Genomic DNA, 18,277 nt, shown 5'->3' on the forward strand with positions numbered 1-18,277 from the left:
TGATCAATTAAGATCATTAATGTAATTAAGCAGAATACAAAAACAAAATCTCAGTATCTCCAAGCAAAGGCAAACAACATTACCTTGGTGCTGTCCAGCTACGTGGCATTTGCATATATTTAAGGTTTTGTGCAAGTTACATGGGACATCCTGTATATATAGCAGATGCTGACACAAGGTGGAAAACAACAGCCGTACAACAGGACAAGTCTACACCTAACATGAGATAAAATATACATGTTCAAACAGGACATGAGTCATCACTCAGGGCATGAATGTTAAGACATAACAGCAGACTATAATTTTCCTGTCTTGCATTGAAGGTCTTCAGCCAGGTCAACGAGGTCTGCTCAACCACTCTTGAAACTTTCTTAGCTGCCCTGTAGACACACTTATAATGCCATGAATTGGCTTCATTTTCTTTTATGTTTACGTGCTCTAAACCCTCCTAAACACTTTTTTTTACAGGAAACGTAACTGCATCAACACTGTTCCATCACTACTGTTTATGATATGCGCAACCAGAAATATTAATTTTTTTTTGTTATTGCTTTACCTTTTTCTCCTTCAAGGAAACCTCAAATGATTTTGACAATTTTGTACAACCATACTGAGTTTTAGAGTAGGTCCTTCCGATCATTATTTGACACATCTAAGTGCTCCGCGTAAAGCATGTAATTTATTATAAGGTTTTAAAAATGTACCTCATCGCCAATCGCAGCACTCTGCTCTATGGAATTTTTAGCCGCACCTGCGCATATGACGTAAATCACACAGTTGACGACGTCAGTAGGGCGAGCTATCAGATTGGCTGCCCAGGGTGCATCATCGACTTTTGCCACCTTTATGGCGAACAAATGATGTTCGTAACAGTTGGAATGTTAGTTAGTTTGTTCCTATAAGAAGAAAGTAATAGAAAGAGAATGCACAAGAACAATTTCTCACTACAATTAAGCACTTCTGGCACACAGCAAGCGTCGTCTGCTTGTGCTACAGCATGCTTCATTTTGACGAGAGCTCCGCAGTCAGAGTTAGTCTCAGTATTTTCGTGAGCACTATTGTAAGATCGTTGTGAATGTTCGCCTTGGTTAAACTCATGTGTACATTCTTTTTGTTTGGTTGAAGTGTGTGCTTGCTCGACTTCTTTGGGGTCCACTCTGTGTTTGTGTATCTGTTGCACTGCAATGTTGCGCTGTTGGCTTGAACCTGGGACCGTAGTTGCTTTCCTCAATGCGCCTACTTTCATTTGTGCTCGGTACGATGTCGGCGACGTAGTCTTCGTTTCCGGGCTCTCCCGTGGTCGCGACACCATCATCTGCCCTCACAAGCTCGTCTACCGTTTATTCGAATGTCCAGGAAATTTTGACAGCTCACTCCAAACTTCGGCAACACCGGCAACAGCTTTGTCGCATTCATCAGAATTTACAGTCATCACCGAGCACGTGGAAACCGGCACGTATGAAGAACCCCTCGTACACGGTGTTATGTTCCGCCTACGACGTGCGGTATAGCCGGCGCGGATGCAACGGACGCCGCGGCTTCGTTCAAAGCGGTGGACATTTTGGCCCATTCAGCGCTGCCGCAACACCTCCCCGCCAAGCACGTCCAGGCATGTTTTAATGCCACGTGTCTTCGTGTGTGCGTGTGTGTGTGTGTGCATGTTGGTGCCCATGCTTGTCAAAGCGCGGCAGCCGGGGAGAGGAGCTCCCCAAGTGTGAAGCGAGGAGGTCTGACCGGCGCCGGCCCGGCGGATGTGTCACTACTCATCTCAACGTGCTCGAGCGGCGCCGTCACGTGCGCCCCATCCAGAGCCGTTCCTTCTTGCCCTCAACTCCGAGAGTATAAAAGCAGCTGCCCAAGAGAGAGGCTCCGATTTCTTCCGTCAAGTAACGTGCTCTTCCGTCTCTCCACTTCGGTTGACCTGACCGGCCCCTCTTTCGCGATGCTAGAATAAACAAGTTGTTCTGTTAGCAGTCGACTCATCCTTAGCCAGGACCTTTGGATGCTTCCAGCTGTGCCCCAGGCTGCCAGGCCAACGCTACCCTTGGGGCTTGCGACCAAGGTACAACAACTGTTTGCCAGTGGTGAGATCGTGACAACGGAGGCCAGCAGCGAAGATATGCGGTTGGCTGTATGCTGAGCAGCACAACGACCATACGGGAGCAGTGCAACGAGCCCTGTGTGATGACTGGTTGCCTGCAGCGGAACGACTGCGCTGAATTCTTGGCTGCGAGGTTTGGTGGTGCGGGACTTTCTTCTTCTGAGTTTTGCCAGGCTTTTGTTAGTGTCAGAAACAGGGCTGGTAATTGTGGTTGTCGTTGCTGCCAGGTTAGTTTGCGGCAAGACAATAGTAGGCAGTAGAGAAAGCAGCATTCAGAGCAGCCATGGATTGGAAGTCGTTGCGCAAACCGAAATTGCTGGAGCTTGCAAGAGAGTTGGGTCTGGATGTCTCAGACAAATTCAGAAAACCAGAACTGCTAAGGGCTATTCTTGAGTTAGAAGCTGAGGATGACGAGCTGTCAGAATGCCTTGAGACCACTGAGGAGAGGGAGACAGCAAAAAGACAGGAGCGCGAACGTAAAGAACAGAAAGAGCGAGAGCAACAAGAGAAGAGAATGAGCGCGACCGTCAACACGCTTTGGAAATGAAGTGTCTCCAGATAGAGATGGAACGCGCTCGTAATGGAAGTCAGGCACATGGTGCAGGAGAACGAGCATTGTTCAAAATGACTGACCTGATGCGGCCGTTTAAGCTTGGAGAGGACATTGGTTTGTTCCTGGTTAACTTTGAGCGAACGTGCGAGACACAGGGGTTCTCTCGGGAAACGTGGCCACAGCGCTTACTCACTTTGTTACCCGGCGAGGCGGCCAACGTAGTCGCTCGCTTGAAGAGAGAGGAGGCAGAGGATTTCGACAAAGTGAAATCGAGTCTGCTAAAAAAAGTACAGGCTGTCAGCGGAGGCGTTCCGTCGGAAGTTTCGGGAAAATGAGAAAGGCACAAGTGAGTCATATACTGAGTTTGCCTACAGGCTTATGTCAAACATGCAGGAGTGGCTCAAAGAAGAGAAAGCGTTTGGTGACCACGAGAAAGTTCTGCAGTGTTTCGGGCTGGAACAGTTCTATGGTCGGTTAGCTGAGAACGTGCGGTACTGGGTCTTGGATAGGCCAGATGTCAGTACGGTGGCTAAAGCCGCCGAGCTAGCCGAGGAGTTTGTGACGCGTCGGGCTCGTGGAGCTAAGGACGGTCGAAAGGGTGAATTTGGCTCCAAGTTTGAGAGGCCGAAGTTCACACCCATGAGAGCAAGGGGGGTCACACATAGTGCGGATGCGAGTGAAAGCAGTCCGACCGAATGTAAGGAGACGGCGGCAGCCGAAGCCGAACGCAGATAGCGGTTTGAGACGAGGCAAGCGCACGTGTTATACATGCCAGAAGCCGGGTCACTTTTCGGCGCAGTGTCCAGAAACAAAAACAAAAGTCGTGTTTTTGTTATTATGCAGCACTGACGAGAACATGAAGCTTCTTGAGCCTTACATGCGAGACCTCCTCGTAAACGGGAAAGAGTGCCGAGTGCTTCGTGATTCCGCAGCTACAAAGGATGTAGTTCACCCCTCTTACATAGAACCCGATATGTTCACGGGCGAGTGCGCATGGATCAAGCAAGCCGTGGAAGCTCATAGCGTGTGTCTGCCCGTAGGAAAAGTGCTTATTGAAGGACCTTTCGGAGCACTTGAGACGAAGGCCGCAGTGTCATCTATGCCGCCCCCCAGTACCCGTACCTATTTTCGAACAGGTCCGATCAACTCCTGCACGAGAAGGAGCTTTTGTTTGGTGAGGCTAGCGTTCAGGCCTTAACCAGATCAAGAGTTCGGGAGCTCGCTGCAAAGGCGGTAGTTGCGGGGCCGACGTTGTCGAACAATGACAAAGGGTCGGAGGCGCAGCAAGCTGATATTCTGAGCACGTCAGAACTGAATACAATTGAGCCTGTAGCGTTGAAGGCACCAGATACTGGAGAGGAAATGCCCGACACGGGAAAGTTAGAAGAGCTATCTGCATATTTGCTCATCGCCCCTACGTCAGATGGACTCAATAGGTTGCTAAAAGTCAGCCGGTCGGCTTTGATAGCTGAGAAAGAAAAAGGATGGCAGCCTAGAAAACATGCGCTACAATGTCAAGGAAGGTATCGCCAAGAAAAATGCTCGTTTTGTGGAAAGAGGTGGGGTCCTGTACTGGAAGTATCTAGACTGCAGGGGAGTGGAGTTCGATCAGCTGATCGTGCCTCAGTGCTACCGTCAGGATCTGTTGCGCTTGTTGCATGGAGGTTCGTGGTCCGGATACCTAGGAGTTAAGAAGACTAAGGACTGTCTCTTGCAAGAGTACTATTGGCCAAGGTGTTTTCGTGACGCAGAACACTTTGTGAGGACATGTGACACCTGTCAGCGGGTGGGCAAACCAGGGGACAAATCGAGGGTGCCGTTGAAGTTGGTACCTATCATTACGGAGCCTTTTAGACGGCTCGTTATTCACACAGTGGGACCTCTGCCGGTAACAACCACGAGGTACAGACACATTTTGACTGTGATCTGCCCAGCGACAAAGTTCCCTGAAGCAGTGCCGCTTAAACGACTCAGCTCAGTTGAGATAGTCGATGCACTACTGTCCATATTTGCGCGAGTTGGTTTTCCTGCAGAAATCCAGTCAGATCAGGGCACAGTGTTTACTAGCGCTTTGACGACAGCCTTTCTCGAAAGGTGCGGGGTAAAGCTGTTACACAGCTCAGTGTACCACCCACAGTCGAATTCCGTTGAGAAGCTCCACTCCGTCATGAAGCGCGTGTTGAGAGCCTTGTGTTTTGAACAACAAACTGACTGGGAGCTGTGTCTGCCTGGGGTAATGTTTGCATTAAGGACCGCGCCACATGCGGCTACAGCGTTTTCACCAGCTGAGCTGGTGTACGGTCGCTCGCTGCGGTCTCCGCTTCGCATGCTTTGAGAATCGTGGGAAGGCAGGGGCGATGACCCAGTCGCGGTGGAGTACGTGCTTAGGCTCCTCGAACGCTTAAGAAGGGCACAGGAGTTGTCAGGTGAAGCAATAGCAAAGGCCCAGCAGCGGGCCAAGGTTTATTATGATCGGACAGCCAGGGCCCGTCATTTTGAGGTGGACAATGAGGTAATGATATTGCGCACATCGCTAAAAAACAAACTCGACCTGCAGTGGGAGGGCCCAGCACGGATAGTTCAAAAACTGTCGGACGTCAACTACGTGGTGAGTCTGCCAGGAAAACGGAAAGCACAGCAAGTTTACCACTGAAATCTGCTCAAACCCTATAGACAATGGGAAGCAGTGGTGCGTATGATAGTAAACGTTCCCGAAGAGCTTCCGGTCGAGCTTCAGAGACTAGGCTCAGTGACGAACAGGGAAGACACCGATCAAGTCATTAGTGACTTAATCAGTAAAGCACCGCTGTCGCCTGAGCAGAAAACCAAACTACACCAGCTCTTAAAAGAGTTTCAAGGTCAGTTCTTTGAGAGGCCTGGTAGGACTTCTGTCCTTACTCATGAAATAGAACTTGCCTCCCCAGAGCCAATACAATCCAAGGCATACCGGGTGTCACCCCGCCAGCGCGATATTATGGAGGCTGAGGTAAAGAAAATGCTACAGCTCGGTGTTATTAAGGCGGGTGAGAGTGATTATACCTCCCCTTTGATTTTAGTTGAGGTACCGGGCAAGGAACCTCGTCCTTGCGTCAACTACCGCAGGCTTAATTCCATCACTAAGGATCAAATTTATCCGATCCCTAACATCGAGAAGCGCCTTGAGAAAGTTAGTAGCGCCCAGTTTATTTACACCCTAGATCTTGTCAGGGGTTATTGGCAGGTTCCACTTACAGAAGAGGCTAGTAGGTATGCGGCGTTCATTTCACCAATGGGAACATTCCGTCCTAAAGTTTTGAGTTTTGGTTTGAAGAACGCGCCATACTGCTTTTCAAGCCTCGTGGACAAAGTGTTGCGGGGACAGGAAGAATTCGCTTTACCGTATTTAGACGACGTAGCGATATTCTCCGCATCCTGGTCTGAGCATATGGCACACTTGTGGGCAGTGCTAACCCGCCTGCGCGAAGCGAGCTTGACAGTCAAGGCTCCCAAGTGTCAGTGAGCGCAGGCCGAGGTTGTCTACATCGGTCACGTGATTGGACGGGATCACCGCCGCCCCTCTGAAATAAAGGTGGCCGCTGCGCGAGACTTCCCGCAACTGCGCACGAAGACTGATATTCGGTCGTTCTTAGGTGTCGCGGGCTACTATCAGAGGTACATCCCCAGGCACTCTGATATCGCGGCTCCCCTGACGGATGCTCAGAGAAAAACAGAGCCCCAAACAGTCGTCTGGGACAAGACAAAGGAAAGAGCTTTTAGCGCCCTAAAGAGCGCCCTAACAAGCCAGCCTGTGCTACGATCACCAGACTACAGAAAAGGGTTCGTCGTTCAGTGCGATGCTAGTGAGCGTTGTACTGTGCCAACGGGAAAATGGAGACGTGGAACACCCCGTCCTGCATGCTAGTCGTAAGCTGACCAATCGTGAGCAGGCGTACAGCGCCACCGAGAAAGAGTGTGCGTGTCTCGTATGGGCCGTTCAGAAATTGTCATGCTACCTAGCCAGCTCAAGGTTTATCATTGAGACGGATCACTGCCCTCTCCAATGGCTGCAGACCGTCTCTCCCAAAAATGGCCACCTCCTGCGCTGGAGCCTCGCTTTGCCACAATATTCCTTTGAGGTGCGTTACAAAAAGGGGAGTCTCAACGGTAACGCCGATGGCTTAAGTCGAGTCCCCTAACGTAGGAATCAGCCTCAAAGTTATTTGTTACTGATGTTTTTCTTCCAGAGGCAGGATTTTTAACATATTGCTTTTGTTTAGTGTTTCAAAGTCATGACGTGCTTTCTAGTGCAATTTTCAAATTTGTGGACGCGTTCTCAGTGCTGCTAGACTACGGTAAGGAACTAGGCAGTAGTATAAAAGGGGAAAGAGCCTGGCAGGGCTTAGTGAGGGTTGTGTCGTGCTTGCTGACTGAGCGGTTGAGTTTCGGTGTAGTTTTAACGCTTGCTGGGAATGAGAACAAAAATGGCAACTCTCCCGAAGTCACTTTGCAGTGTCCTGTGTGAACCTGAACGTGAGAACGAGGCCTTCTCTGTGCGATGCGCTCAAGAAACGCCAAAGGACGACCGACTTCCGTCATGAGCATCATCGAGCGACATCCCTCCGTACAGCGGATGCAGTCCCCTGACCATTGGGATCTCCTCCCGACGGGGCGGTCTGTTACAGTTCGCCTACGACGCGCGGTATAGTCGGCGCTGATGCAACGGATGCCGGGGCTTCGTTCAAAGCGGCGGACATTTTGGCCCGTTCAGTGCTGCCGCAACGCCTCCCCGCCAAGCGCGTCCAGGCATGTTTCAATGCCACATGTCTCCGTGTGTGCATGTTGATGCCCACGCTTGTCAAAGTGCGGCAGCCGGGGAGAGGAGCTCCGCAAGTGTGAAGCGAGGAGGTCTGACCGGCGCCGGCCCGGCGGATGCGTCACTACTCGTCTCAACGTGCTTGAGCAGCGCCGTCACGTGCGCCCCATCCAGAGCCGTTCCTTCTTGCCCTCAACTCCGAGAGTATAAAAGCAGCTGCCTTACATGCCGAGAGGCTCCGATTTCTTCTGTCGTGTAACGTGCTCTCCCGTCTCTCCACTTCGGTCGACCTGACCGGCCACTCTTTTGCGATGCTAGAATAAACAAGTTGTTCTGTTAGCAGTCGACTCATCTTTTGCCAGGACCTTCGGATGCTTCCAGCTGTGCCCCAGGCCGCCAGACCAACGCTGCCCTTGGGGCTTGCGACCCAGATGCAACAACGGCCATGCGTACGTGTCGGGCGCCACGGGCACCGGGTTGCGAGTCGGGCCACTTTAGCCCTAACCGTGCCGAGAGTGCTCCTCGGAATCTTGCACGCTGCTGGGGCATCCAACTTTTCATCGCGGTCGACGCGATTTATGATTTCGAGCTTCACGACGAAAGGCGAATTCTGCCGCTTCAGCACGGCAACACTGCAGGAGAAGGCCCACAAGGCGCAAACACAATAAACCAGAAAAGCAGCCAGACAACTCGCACTTTGGCCATCTTGCACGAAGAGAGCACAAGAGCCTCTGATTGGCTGTCTGAGCAAATGCTGTAGGCGGGCCAGGATCATTTTTTTTGCTGGGGAGTGTCGATAGATAGTGATCTAAGGAAAGGAAGGACGCTTGGTTCTGCAACCCGTGAGGGAGCACAGCGAAGCGTCGTCAGGGGAGAGAGAGTGGGAAGTGATAGATGAGAGAGAAAGAGGGAGGATGTGGCCTAATAGACTCCACTATGCGCGACAGGGGGAGTGTCGACGGCTCGCCCAAACAGCCCACGGCAGCGCGGTCACGGTAGGGAGAGCGGTTGGGTGGAGCCGCGCCACCGGGTTTCCCCGCTACCGCGAGGGAAAGCCAACTTCTGGGGGCACTTTTCCGCCGCTTGACGGTTCGATATATCGGCAGTCGCTGCAATATTTGTTCAATGTAAGCGTAATTTTTGCTATATATACTCATTGTAACTATAGCGTGACCAGAAATCGTTCGAAATATAGAATAATTCGATGTAAATGGGTTCGATATAGTCGGGTTCGACTGTAGCCTCTTTCATCTGTGTTTTTCCACACGTAACAATATGAACTCGTTTTCCTTGTTTAGTATATACTGAGAGGTTCCAGTGTGATCTGAGACTTGAGAGACAACGGACCAATGTCGTCAAGTGCCCGATCGCAGCGATGGACTGCTCCGAGGTCTTTGCTCAGCCATATTCGTTAATGTGAACCTTCTTTCCTTCTTTACTCAGTGTAACCGCTAATGTCTGTCCATAAATACATTCAGTTCAAATTATTGACATCCAGCATCTTTAGTCCCGGAAAACCGAAGCAGAGAACAGTGCAGTGGCTTAGGAAGAGCCGAGAACGAACGAAAGTACCAAGAAAGAAGAACCCGGCGGAGGAAGAGAGAAAAAACTACTATGGTTCGACTTTGTTGCGTTGTGGACTGCAAATGTAGCACCTGGCAATATGTCAAGCTGCGACATCGTGCCCCTCTGCAAGGCAGCAGACGAGTAGACTGGCTGCAGCGCATCGGACTACCACTATCCAATTGGTGCCAGGATTTGTGCGTTTGCAGCCGTCACTTTATGCCGGACCATTACTAATGCAATAGCATTTCGCGAGTCTGGTATTAGGGTAAACACAATCGCAAGGGGACAGGGTCTGGCCGTTTGACCGTGTTGTTTCATGGGATGAGCAGAAGCACAAATGTAAATGATCTGCACGGTGCAGCCACCTAGTGGCACAGAGCTCAACCACACACAGTAGCAGTAATGAAAGGTATTCTTTGCTGCCAGCGTAAATTTTTCGCAGGAGTGCAGTTGTTAACAAATTGTTTGTGTAAATGTTTAAAATGTTTTAGACTTGGTTAGAGCAATATTAGCTCTTTGTTTGGCTGGTTAAGCTCCTCGCCAATGGGTGGCTGGACCATAGAGACCGATCAGGCAGCTCATGTACGTCTACGCTAAAGTTCCTTCATCAGCTTGAGTTTATGCCTCCACTAATCTGTCGAAACGCCCAGCTCGCCTGTGGTCACCGGAATACCAGACACGTTCGGCGCTGCGACGGAATGCTCGCAACGCACAATGCTTCGATCACTCTCGCTTGGGGTCGATTGCCAAACAGATGGTGGAGAGTTTGGAGAGGCTTTGCGTGCGTGCTCCTAGAGAACCGTAAGTCGACAACACGATGTGACATCATGACGCAGAGCCACTGAAGGCGGAGCTTAGCCCCGATCACTCGGCGAATGAGTTGAGGAGAAAATGCATGACTATGGAGGAGGGTAACTTGTAATCGTCCATAGCTCTCTTAATATGAGACGTTTCACACACAAAGGACGACGCAATGAGCTATGGAAAGAAGAATGATAGGTGTAACGTTAAGGGATAAGAAAAGAGCAGATTGGGTGAGGGAACAAACGCGAGTTAATGACATCTTAGTTGAAATCAAGAAAAAGAAATGAGCATGGACAGGACATGTAATGAGGAGGGAAGATAACCGATGGTCGTTAAGGGTTATGGAGTGGATCCCAAGAGAAGGGAAGCGTAGCAGGGGGCGGCAGAAAGTTAGGTGGGCGGATGAGATTAAGAAGTTTGCAGGGAAGGCATGGCCACAATTAGTACATGACCGGGGTTGTTGGAGAAGTATGGGAGAGGCAAACTGTGGTGGGCGTAACCAGGCTGATGATGATGATGATGATGACACAAATTGGGGTGCGAATGATTAACTTCAGTTGTACCCTACGTGTCTACAAAATTTGTCCGAACCAGTTAGGGTCCCTTTCAGGCAAAATGCATGCAGCCTTGTTATATTATGTAGCCAATATAAATAATTAACTAAATTGTAATGAATAAAGCAGAAAGAGGCTGTCCCAATAAACACGTGGTTTTTCTTTCCCTTCCACATTTTCTTCACTGCTTTCTGGTGTTTCCTCTTCATACTGAGATTAACTGGTGCCGAATTAAGGGAAGGCTACTATACTATGGGGGGGACCAAGTGGGACAGCCTGAAAAAGACCTGAAGAAAAAGAATTTCAATTCTGAGGTTTTATGCTCCAAAACAATGACCTGATTACGAGGCATGGTATCAGTGAGGACACTGAATATATTTTGGCCACGTGAAGTTCTTGAAAGGGACACTAAAGGGAAATATGAAGTCAAGCTCAAGTGATGGATTAGTGCTCAAGAATCTCTAAGGAATCAATTTTATCACAAACACAGCAATGGTAATCCAGAAACTGAGGTAAATGCAGGACACGATTAGACTCCCCCGGGACATTCAAGTACTTGCCCAATAACAAAGGCACTTTTCATTTAAAATTTGTCTTTAGTACTCAACCACTCATCGTAAAAACATCATTGTATCGCATTATAAGACGAAAGAAAATACTACTTGTCCAGTTCTATATTATTTTTAGAAAAAACTCACTGAGATTACCCTTGAAAATGATGCAGGCAGTCGAAAGGTTTCATTTTCGTTCAATTCTGCATCGTCAATGCTTTCACGTTTCAGTAGCTTCGTTATCGCACAGTGCTGCTCTTGTTTTGCTGGCTCATGAAGCTCGCACAAACTGCAAGTAGCAGAGAATTCCACTTCCATGTGATGCCGTGGGATGCCAGAATGGTCCATGCCATTAGACCTGAAGCAGCTGCAGCAGCAAATCCACTGCTCTTTCTTGGCTCGGTTTCTCCATGGCCGCGTGTTTGCGTTTTGTGCAAATAAACGTACCGCTGTCTGTCTGGTGCTGATTTACTCACCGACGGTAGTCGCCCAACCAACTGCGGCAAAGGGCAGTGATGGCGTATGCAACATCACCATTCCCCGGTAGGGTGGCAGGAGACTTCCAACTGCGGAAAGGTATTCAGACAATGCAAGTTTATTGTAAACTAAGTCTTTTCTTAGCCTGAAACAAGTGTTGCAAGGTTTCTGCAATGGTATTTAAACAGTCCACAATGACTTAGTATTTGCCTTTAGTGTCCCTTTAATGTGTACCTAAATCTAACTACACGAATGTATGTGCATTTTGCCCCTATCAAAACGAATCAAACCCACCAGCTATTGAGGTGGGTCAGAAAAGGCTACCTGAGTGCTTCAAAAAGAACCACTTACTATCAGCAACTCTTATGGCACATGGTTGTAGTGTTTGATGAAGACTTCAACAACACCTTCACCATTGGTAGGGCCTCTGACTACACTCATCAAAGGAAACGCAGCGATTTATGTGGATCCACAGTATTGAGTACTCGTTAAGAGTAAAAAATACAAGATAAGGACACATCTGGCAAAGATCTGGTGCTGAATGAATAACGTCATAGTGACAGTCACATCAATATCGCATCTACAGATTTACCAGCTGCAGTAAATGCTGACAACGACCTGGGTGTTCTTTTAAAGGAGAAATTGAGACTACCGTGTTTCCTCAAGGAACTGGTGCAGTGACCCCTTTTGACAAGGAATATCTCAATAAAATTGTTCAAATTTATCCACAAATTGAAGGAGGCACTAGCATGTTACAGTACTGGGAAGCAATAATGGAACAGCGAGAACTGTACAAGAAATCTCAAACTGCTTTGGGAGTGGCTGCCACAGAAGTTTGCACGAAGTGAGTGCTGTCCACACTGAAACACGTTTTATCTGCCCAAAGGTTGCACATTTCTTCGCCAACTTATTAGAAAGTGTATTACTTATGAAGAAGGCTCGCACAATATGCTTTTTTGTAACTACTACTTGTAGCATATAAAGAAACTCATGCATGATTTTTTTTTCTTTTTCAATCTGCCTACGCAGCTCACTATGACCACACAGTTTCCGTGCAAGAAAACTTATTGGGGTTTTGGTACGGGCTAGGTGGTATTCCCTTGCAAGCATCCCTTACAGCGCATACAAACGTATGTATGTACACATTGTAAGTGAAGAAAACTTATGCTGTTTTCCTGTAATTTTTCTTTGATCACGCAAATATAACCTGGTTTAGACTGACTTGAACATTTATTTTTCTGCCCCAGAGTTGAACTGGAAATAAGTACTGAACCGGAATGAACAAAGCTTTGGTTTTATACTCGGCTTGCTGCTGCTTCTGCTGTTTGTGAGGTTGCTAGTACTACCTAGGCAAAAACAGTGCAAATTTTAAAATTTTACACACGTACATAGACTAGTGTACATATGCTACTGTTTGTGCACTCTGTCTTTCTTTGTCTATTAAGCACCCCTGTGTGACTCTTCATTCTCCTTGTCCCAAGTATAACTTACAGTTTACATCGAAACAGCACCACCACCCACCTTGGATACAGGAGATGGATTTTCAATGTATAAAAAAACGATGCCAAGTAGCTTTACACATATGCAGTACACGTCCTTTTTTTTTCAAGATAGTTTCACAGTGCTCAATTATTGAGTAGACAAGATTCAGCAGTGTGTATGTCACTCACTACACATCCATGCAGCCACACTTATTCTACCGTACTCCAGTCTGGTGCTGTTAGAGCCAGGTGTAGTGTGCTGTTGAGCATACTTACAGTGAAACCAGTTTAAACAAGATATCGGATATAACAACGAGCAGCCTTTCGTATCTTTTGAATCTCTGTATCTTGTAACTTTTGTATCTGTTCTATAGGAAAATAAACTGCTTACTACAATGCTCCCATGCCATGTTACTGCTTATAACAATGAAATCTGGCAACTGGGTGTAGGCGACAAAAGAAAAACTAATACAAAATCTCTGAGGAAGAAAAAGCACGAGCCACGTTACCACACTTCCCTTTGTGCCGTGCACCCCACACTGCTTGCCTTTATCGATTCGTCAGCATTGCGTGCCCCTCCCCCATCTCCATTCCACCCTCTCGCTGACGTTGGAGGGGTGGAAGGGAGACGGGAGAGGGGTGACAAAGGAGCGCCATGCAAGATGTGAGCACAAAGGTGGGTGTGGTGAAAAAACTTTAAAATTAAAATCTGGAGCTTTACGTGCCAAAACCACGATTCGATCACAAGCACTCCGTAGTGAGGGACTCCAGATTAATTTTGAGCACCTGGGCGTCTTTAACATGCACCCAATGCACTGTACACAGGCACTTTGCATTTATCCTTCATCGAAATGTGGCCGCTGCAGCCGGGAATATACAACATGCATATCTCTCTCAAATTCTTTGCCTCATTTTATAGTGAAATGAAAAACACACAGCTTCACTCAAATTTCGCACTGGGAGTACCGTAATTGTCAGTGACTTTTAATTTTTCCCTAGATTTCGCATTACTTTTACTCTGAGTGCAGACACCCGGTAGCCAGATTTGATTGTTATAGCCAATAATAAAACGTGGGGACATCATAGTATTAGGTCTATTTTACCATAGTAGAACACGCACAAAGGTCATAGCAATTACTGAAACATGGGGACATTTTAGTAATAGGTTTACGTTACTATAGTGGAACACACACAACAGTCTGTAGTGCAGCAACTGCTCATTGTTACATCCAAGTATTGTTAAAACCAGCAATAATATAAGTCGGACCGCCTGAACTTCTTTTGGTCTAATTAAAATAGGAAAGCATTAGAAAGCCATGCTTCGAGGAAGAGTGAAAGTCACATGCACAGATGCCTGTACACAAGATGCACTGCTTGCAACATCACCATCCGTAGCACGTGACTTTAGTTAATTTCATTTAATATGTATTTGTGCATTATGAAGAAGAAATAAAGCAAGAGAAAGATTTTAGGCCATGTTTTTTTTGTATATTGCCAGTAAAAGGGTTAAGGTGGTGTCTTGCGTTTGTGTACCATTTCTGACTTATCAAACCTTTTCTTACAGTAATAGTGTTTCTTGTGGATGTTGAAGTGCCTTGAGAACTCCCTGGTTGCAAATTGTAAATTGCATTATGTTGCTCAATGTAATTAGTTAAAAAGTTGGTTAGTGAAATTTATGTTATGTCCGACTCTTAAGCAACCCAGCCCCGTGAGTCGATCTTTGCAATTTTTTCTCATTCTGTTCAAAACACACACACAAAAAAAAATAATAAACTGGTTTTATGCTTGACAAAGAATGCAGCACAAACAATATCACCATGTGACTGAGCTAACTTGCACCATTAGATGCAAAATGCCATATCGATTAGATTAGATTATGGGGTTTTACGTGCCGAAACCACTTTCTGATTATGAGGCACGCCGTAGTGGAGGACTCCGGAAATTTTGACTACCTAGGGTTCTTTAACGTGCACCTAAATCTAAGTAGACGGGTGTTTTCGCATTTCGCCCCCATCGTAATGCGGCCGCCGTGGCCGGGATTCGATCCCGCGACCTCGTGCTCAGCAGCCCAACACCATAGCCACTGAGCAACCACGGCGGGTACAAAATGCCATATCATCCACCCTTCAAAGCTTAGCAAAAGAGTTGGGAAATTTCTTTTTTTTTTTCTGTTAAGGACATGCTACACAATGAAAAGTTCAGTTTATTGGCTACTGCAAGGCTAAGACATAACCTGTTACCATTAAAGTATATGGTGCCCTTTGCCCAATCCTTGATCTTGCACCATTCAATGTCACCCCCCCATATCAACCCTACAAAACTTGCCAAAAGAGTTGTGGAATGACTTTTTTTCTGCCAAGGACGTGATTTACATTGAAAAGGCTCAGGCAAAATAAGCCAATTACTGTTTCTGTATGTCCAGTGGCAACCTAAGGATTCAGTAAAAGCTCCACCCACAAAACCATGCTGCAGAAGCCCAGTCTGCCTCTGCGCCACAATATGTATTTCTTGGCGGATGCCAATATTGAAAGTCCACCTCCACTACGTTCTTACAGAAATATGTGAACATAATTGTCTGGTGATTCAATACAATTTTTTTTAGTTTGGAAACGAGGTATTACCCCCCATATTCTCATGTTATAGGTTCTTGACTGTGTACAAAAAGAAAGACCATTTGCTGCACCAATGCTGAATAATCTTGACTCAAAGGCTTCTCATGAAGACATCTACATAAAGAAAGAAAGGACCAGAACTATGCTAAAGACTAAAGGAAGAAAGGGAAGACAAAAGCAAGCTGATGAACAAGCAATCGGCAACTACGGCGTCGATCCTAGGAACGCTAGAGGAGAGGTGCTGGTAGAATTTGCAGAAAGGAATAAGCTTCGAATAATGAACACCTTGTTCAGGAAGCGTGGCGACAGAAAATGGAGCTGGAAATGCCCTAATGGTGCAACAAGAAATGAGATTGACTTCATACTTTCTGCTGATCCCAGCATAGTGCAGGATGTAGAAGTGATAGGTAGGGTAAAGTGCAGTGATCATAGGTTAGTGAGGGCTAGGATTTACCTCAATATGAAGAGAGAAAGAGCAAAATTGGTCATGAAGAAACAGGTCAACCTAGAGGGAGTAAGGGTAAAAGGAGACAAATTCAGGCTGGTACATGCAAACAAACATGCAGCCTTAGAACAGAGAGATGATGATGACATAGAGCTAATGAATAAAACCGTAACTAGGCAGGCTTCAGAGGCAGCAATTGAAGTGGGATACAAGGCACCAAGGCAACCATTAGGCAAGCTTTCCCAAGTAACAAAGGAACTAATAAAGGAACAATAAAGAATGAAAGTGTCCAACTCAAGAAATAAGATAGAATTCACGGAACTGTTAAAACTGATCAACAAGGTGAAAATAAGTGATATTCAAAACTATAACATGAGGAACACTGAATAAGGCGTAAATAATGGGCGCAGCCTGAAATCAGTGAGAAAAAAACTTGGCATAAGACAAACCAAGATGTATGCAATGAAAGATAAGCAGGGTAATATCATCAGCAATCTCAAAGATATAGTAAAAGAAGTGGAAGAATTCTATACTGACCTGTACAATACCCAGAGGAGTCAGGATACCTACATTAGAAACATTAATGAACAGGATACAGACACTCCTCCTATAACTAGCGATGAGGTCAGAAGGGCCTTTGCAAGACATGAAACGAGGAAGAGCAGCAGGAGAAGATGAAATAATAGTCGATTTAATCAAAGATGGAGAAGACATAATGTCTGCAAAACTCGCAGCTCTTTATACGAAGTGTCTATCAACCGCAAGGGTCCCAGAAAACTGGAAGAATACAAACATTATACTAATTTACATAAAGGAACACGTTAAAGAATTGCAAAATTAGAGGCCCATTAGCTTACTCCCACTATTGTATAAAATATTTACCAAAATAATCTCTAATAGAATAAGTGCAACACTGGACTTTAGTCAACCAAGGGAACAGGCTGGCTTCAGGAAGGGATACTCTACAATGGATCACATCCATGTCATTAATCAGGTTATCGAGAAATTCGCAGAGTACAATAAGCGTCTCTGTATGGCTTTCATAGATTACAAAAAGGCATTTGATTCAGTAGAGATACCAGCAGCCATAAAGGCATTACGTAATCAAGGAGTACAGAACGCTTACGTAAATGCCTTGGAAAATATCTACAGAGGTTCTGCAGCTACTTTAATTCTACACAAGAAAAACAGGAGGATGGCTATTAAGAAAGGGGTCCGACAAGAAGACACAATCTCTCCTATGCTATTCACTGCGTGCTTGGAAGAAGTATTCAAGCAATTCAAGAAGTATTCACCTCTATCTTATCTGTTCCGCTATCTTCATATCTATTCCACACAACTCCACTTCCTATTCGTTAATGCAACAGTTATGTTCTGTCATATTACTGTGTCATCCCCAGCTTCACTAAATATATTTGTCCTCTACGTTACGACTACGTAGGTTAGTGCGGGGAGAATACATTGTTCACCCACAGTTTCCTCATATTCGTGGATATACCGCATTTGCCGTGCACTATTACAAAATAAGAAGGTGCACCAAATCTAACGCGTACCCTACTTTTCATAAGAAATACGAGGCATGCCTCTGATTATTGCAATCACTAAAATGAAAAATGAAACTCATACGTTACCAGCAATATTCACACGATGTCCGACACTCAGCTACGATGCACAATAATACGCCGTTGTCCGTATTTTCCGTACTTTTTGCAACGATTCCGCAGACTTTGTGGCCGGAATCGTCGGCCACGCCTCAACTAACCACTTCGCGAAATCTTTCAGCTACGCGCGCAGGTATCCGGAAAATCAAATACGTGTTGTCACCCGCTGAATATCTCAAACCCTCTTTTTTGATAAGTTCTAAAATAAAACTCGCGCCCTGTGGCGGCTTCGCGTCCAACATGTCCAACATACGAGTCCCAACGTTACTAGACTAGGTTCAGTTTTCAAACTCCCGTGACTGCGTGGACCCACCACCCATCTCGTGGCGCTGCTGTCGCACTTTGCTCGGTCAGAGCGGCGCGGACAGGGCGACGAAGCACTGTCCGTTGTTTATGCGTTTTGGCGCGTTGTATATATGCGTGTTTTGTTGCAGTCTCGGTGCATTTTTGCGACACTCTTATGCGTTTTAAATGCCCTGTGGGTTTTGAAGAGTTTACGGGCCGTATCATCCAATTTTATTTACTGACGCGAATGCATATTTATGCACCGTTCCTGCAGCGATAACTTACTTTGAATGTGCAAGTCTGCTCGCAAGGGAGCAAATCTCACGTAGGTTTCAACATTGCACTTGTGAATGCGGTGCTCTGATGAAAGAAATAGTGCTAGCTTCATTTTTTTT

The 18,277-nt window shown here is 46.6% G+C and overlaps 1 protein-coding gene across 1 annotated transcript in view; it reads right to left on the reverse strand.

The window, feature by feature from the left end:
* LOC139047036 (zinc finger protein 709-like) overlaps positions 1 to 17,862 on the reverse strand; it is a 34,197-nt gene extending 16,335 nt beyond the window's left edge. The window contains exons 1-2 of the mRNA XM_070520981.1: positions 17,568 to 17,862; positions 11,398 to 11,487 (exon numbers count right to left, since the gene is read on the reverse strand). Coding sequence (XP_070377082.1) covers positions 11,398 to 11,458 — 61 coding nt within the window. The 5' untranslated portion in view covers positions 11,459 to 11,487; positions 17,568 to 17,862. The remainder of the gene's footprint in view (positions 1 to 11,397; positions 11,488 to 17,567) is intronic.
* Positions 17,863 to 18,277: the final 415 nt, after the last annotated feature.

The sequence above is a fragment of the Dermacentor albipictus genome, chromosome 6 (genome assembly GCF_038994185.2).
Source record: "Dermacentor albipictus isolate Rhodes 1998 colony chromosome 6, USDA_Dalb.pri_finalv2, whole genome shotgun sequence".
Lineage (NCBI taxonomy): Eukaryota > Metazoa > Arthropoda > Arachnida > Ixodida > Ixodidae > Dermacentor > Dermacentor albipictus.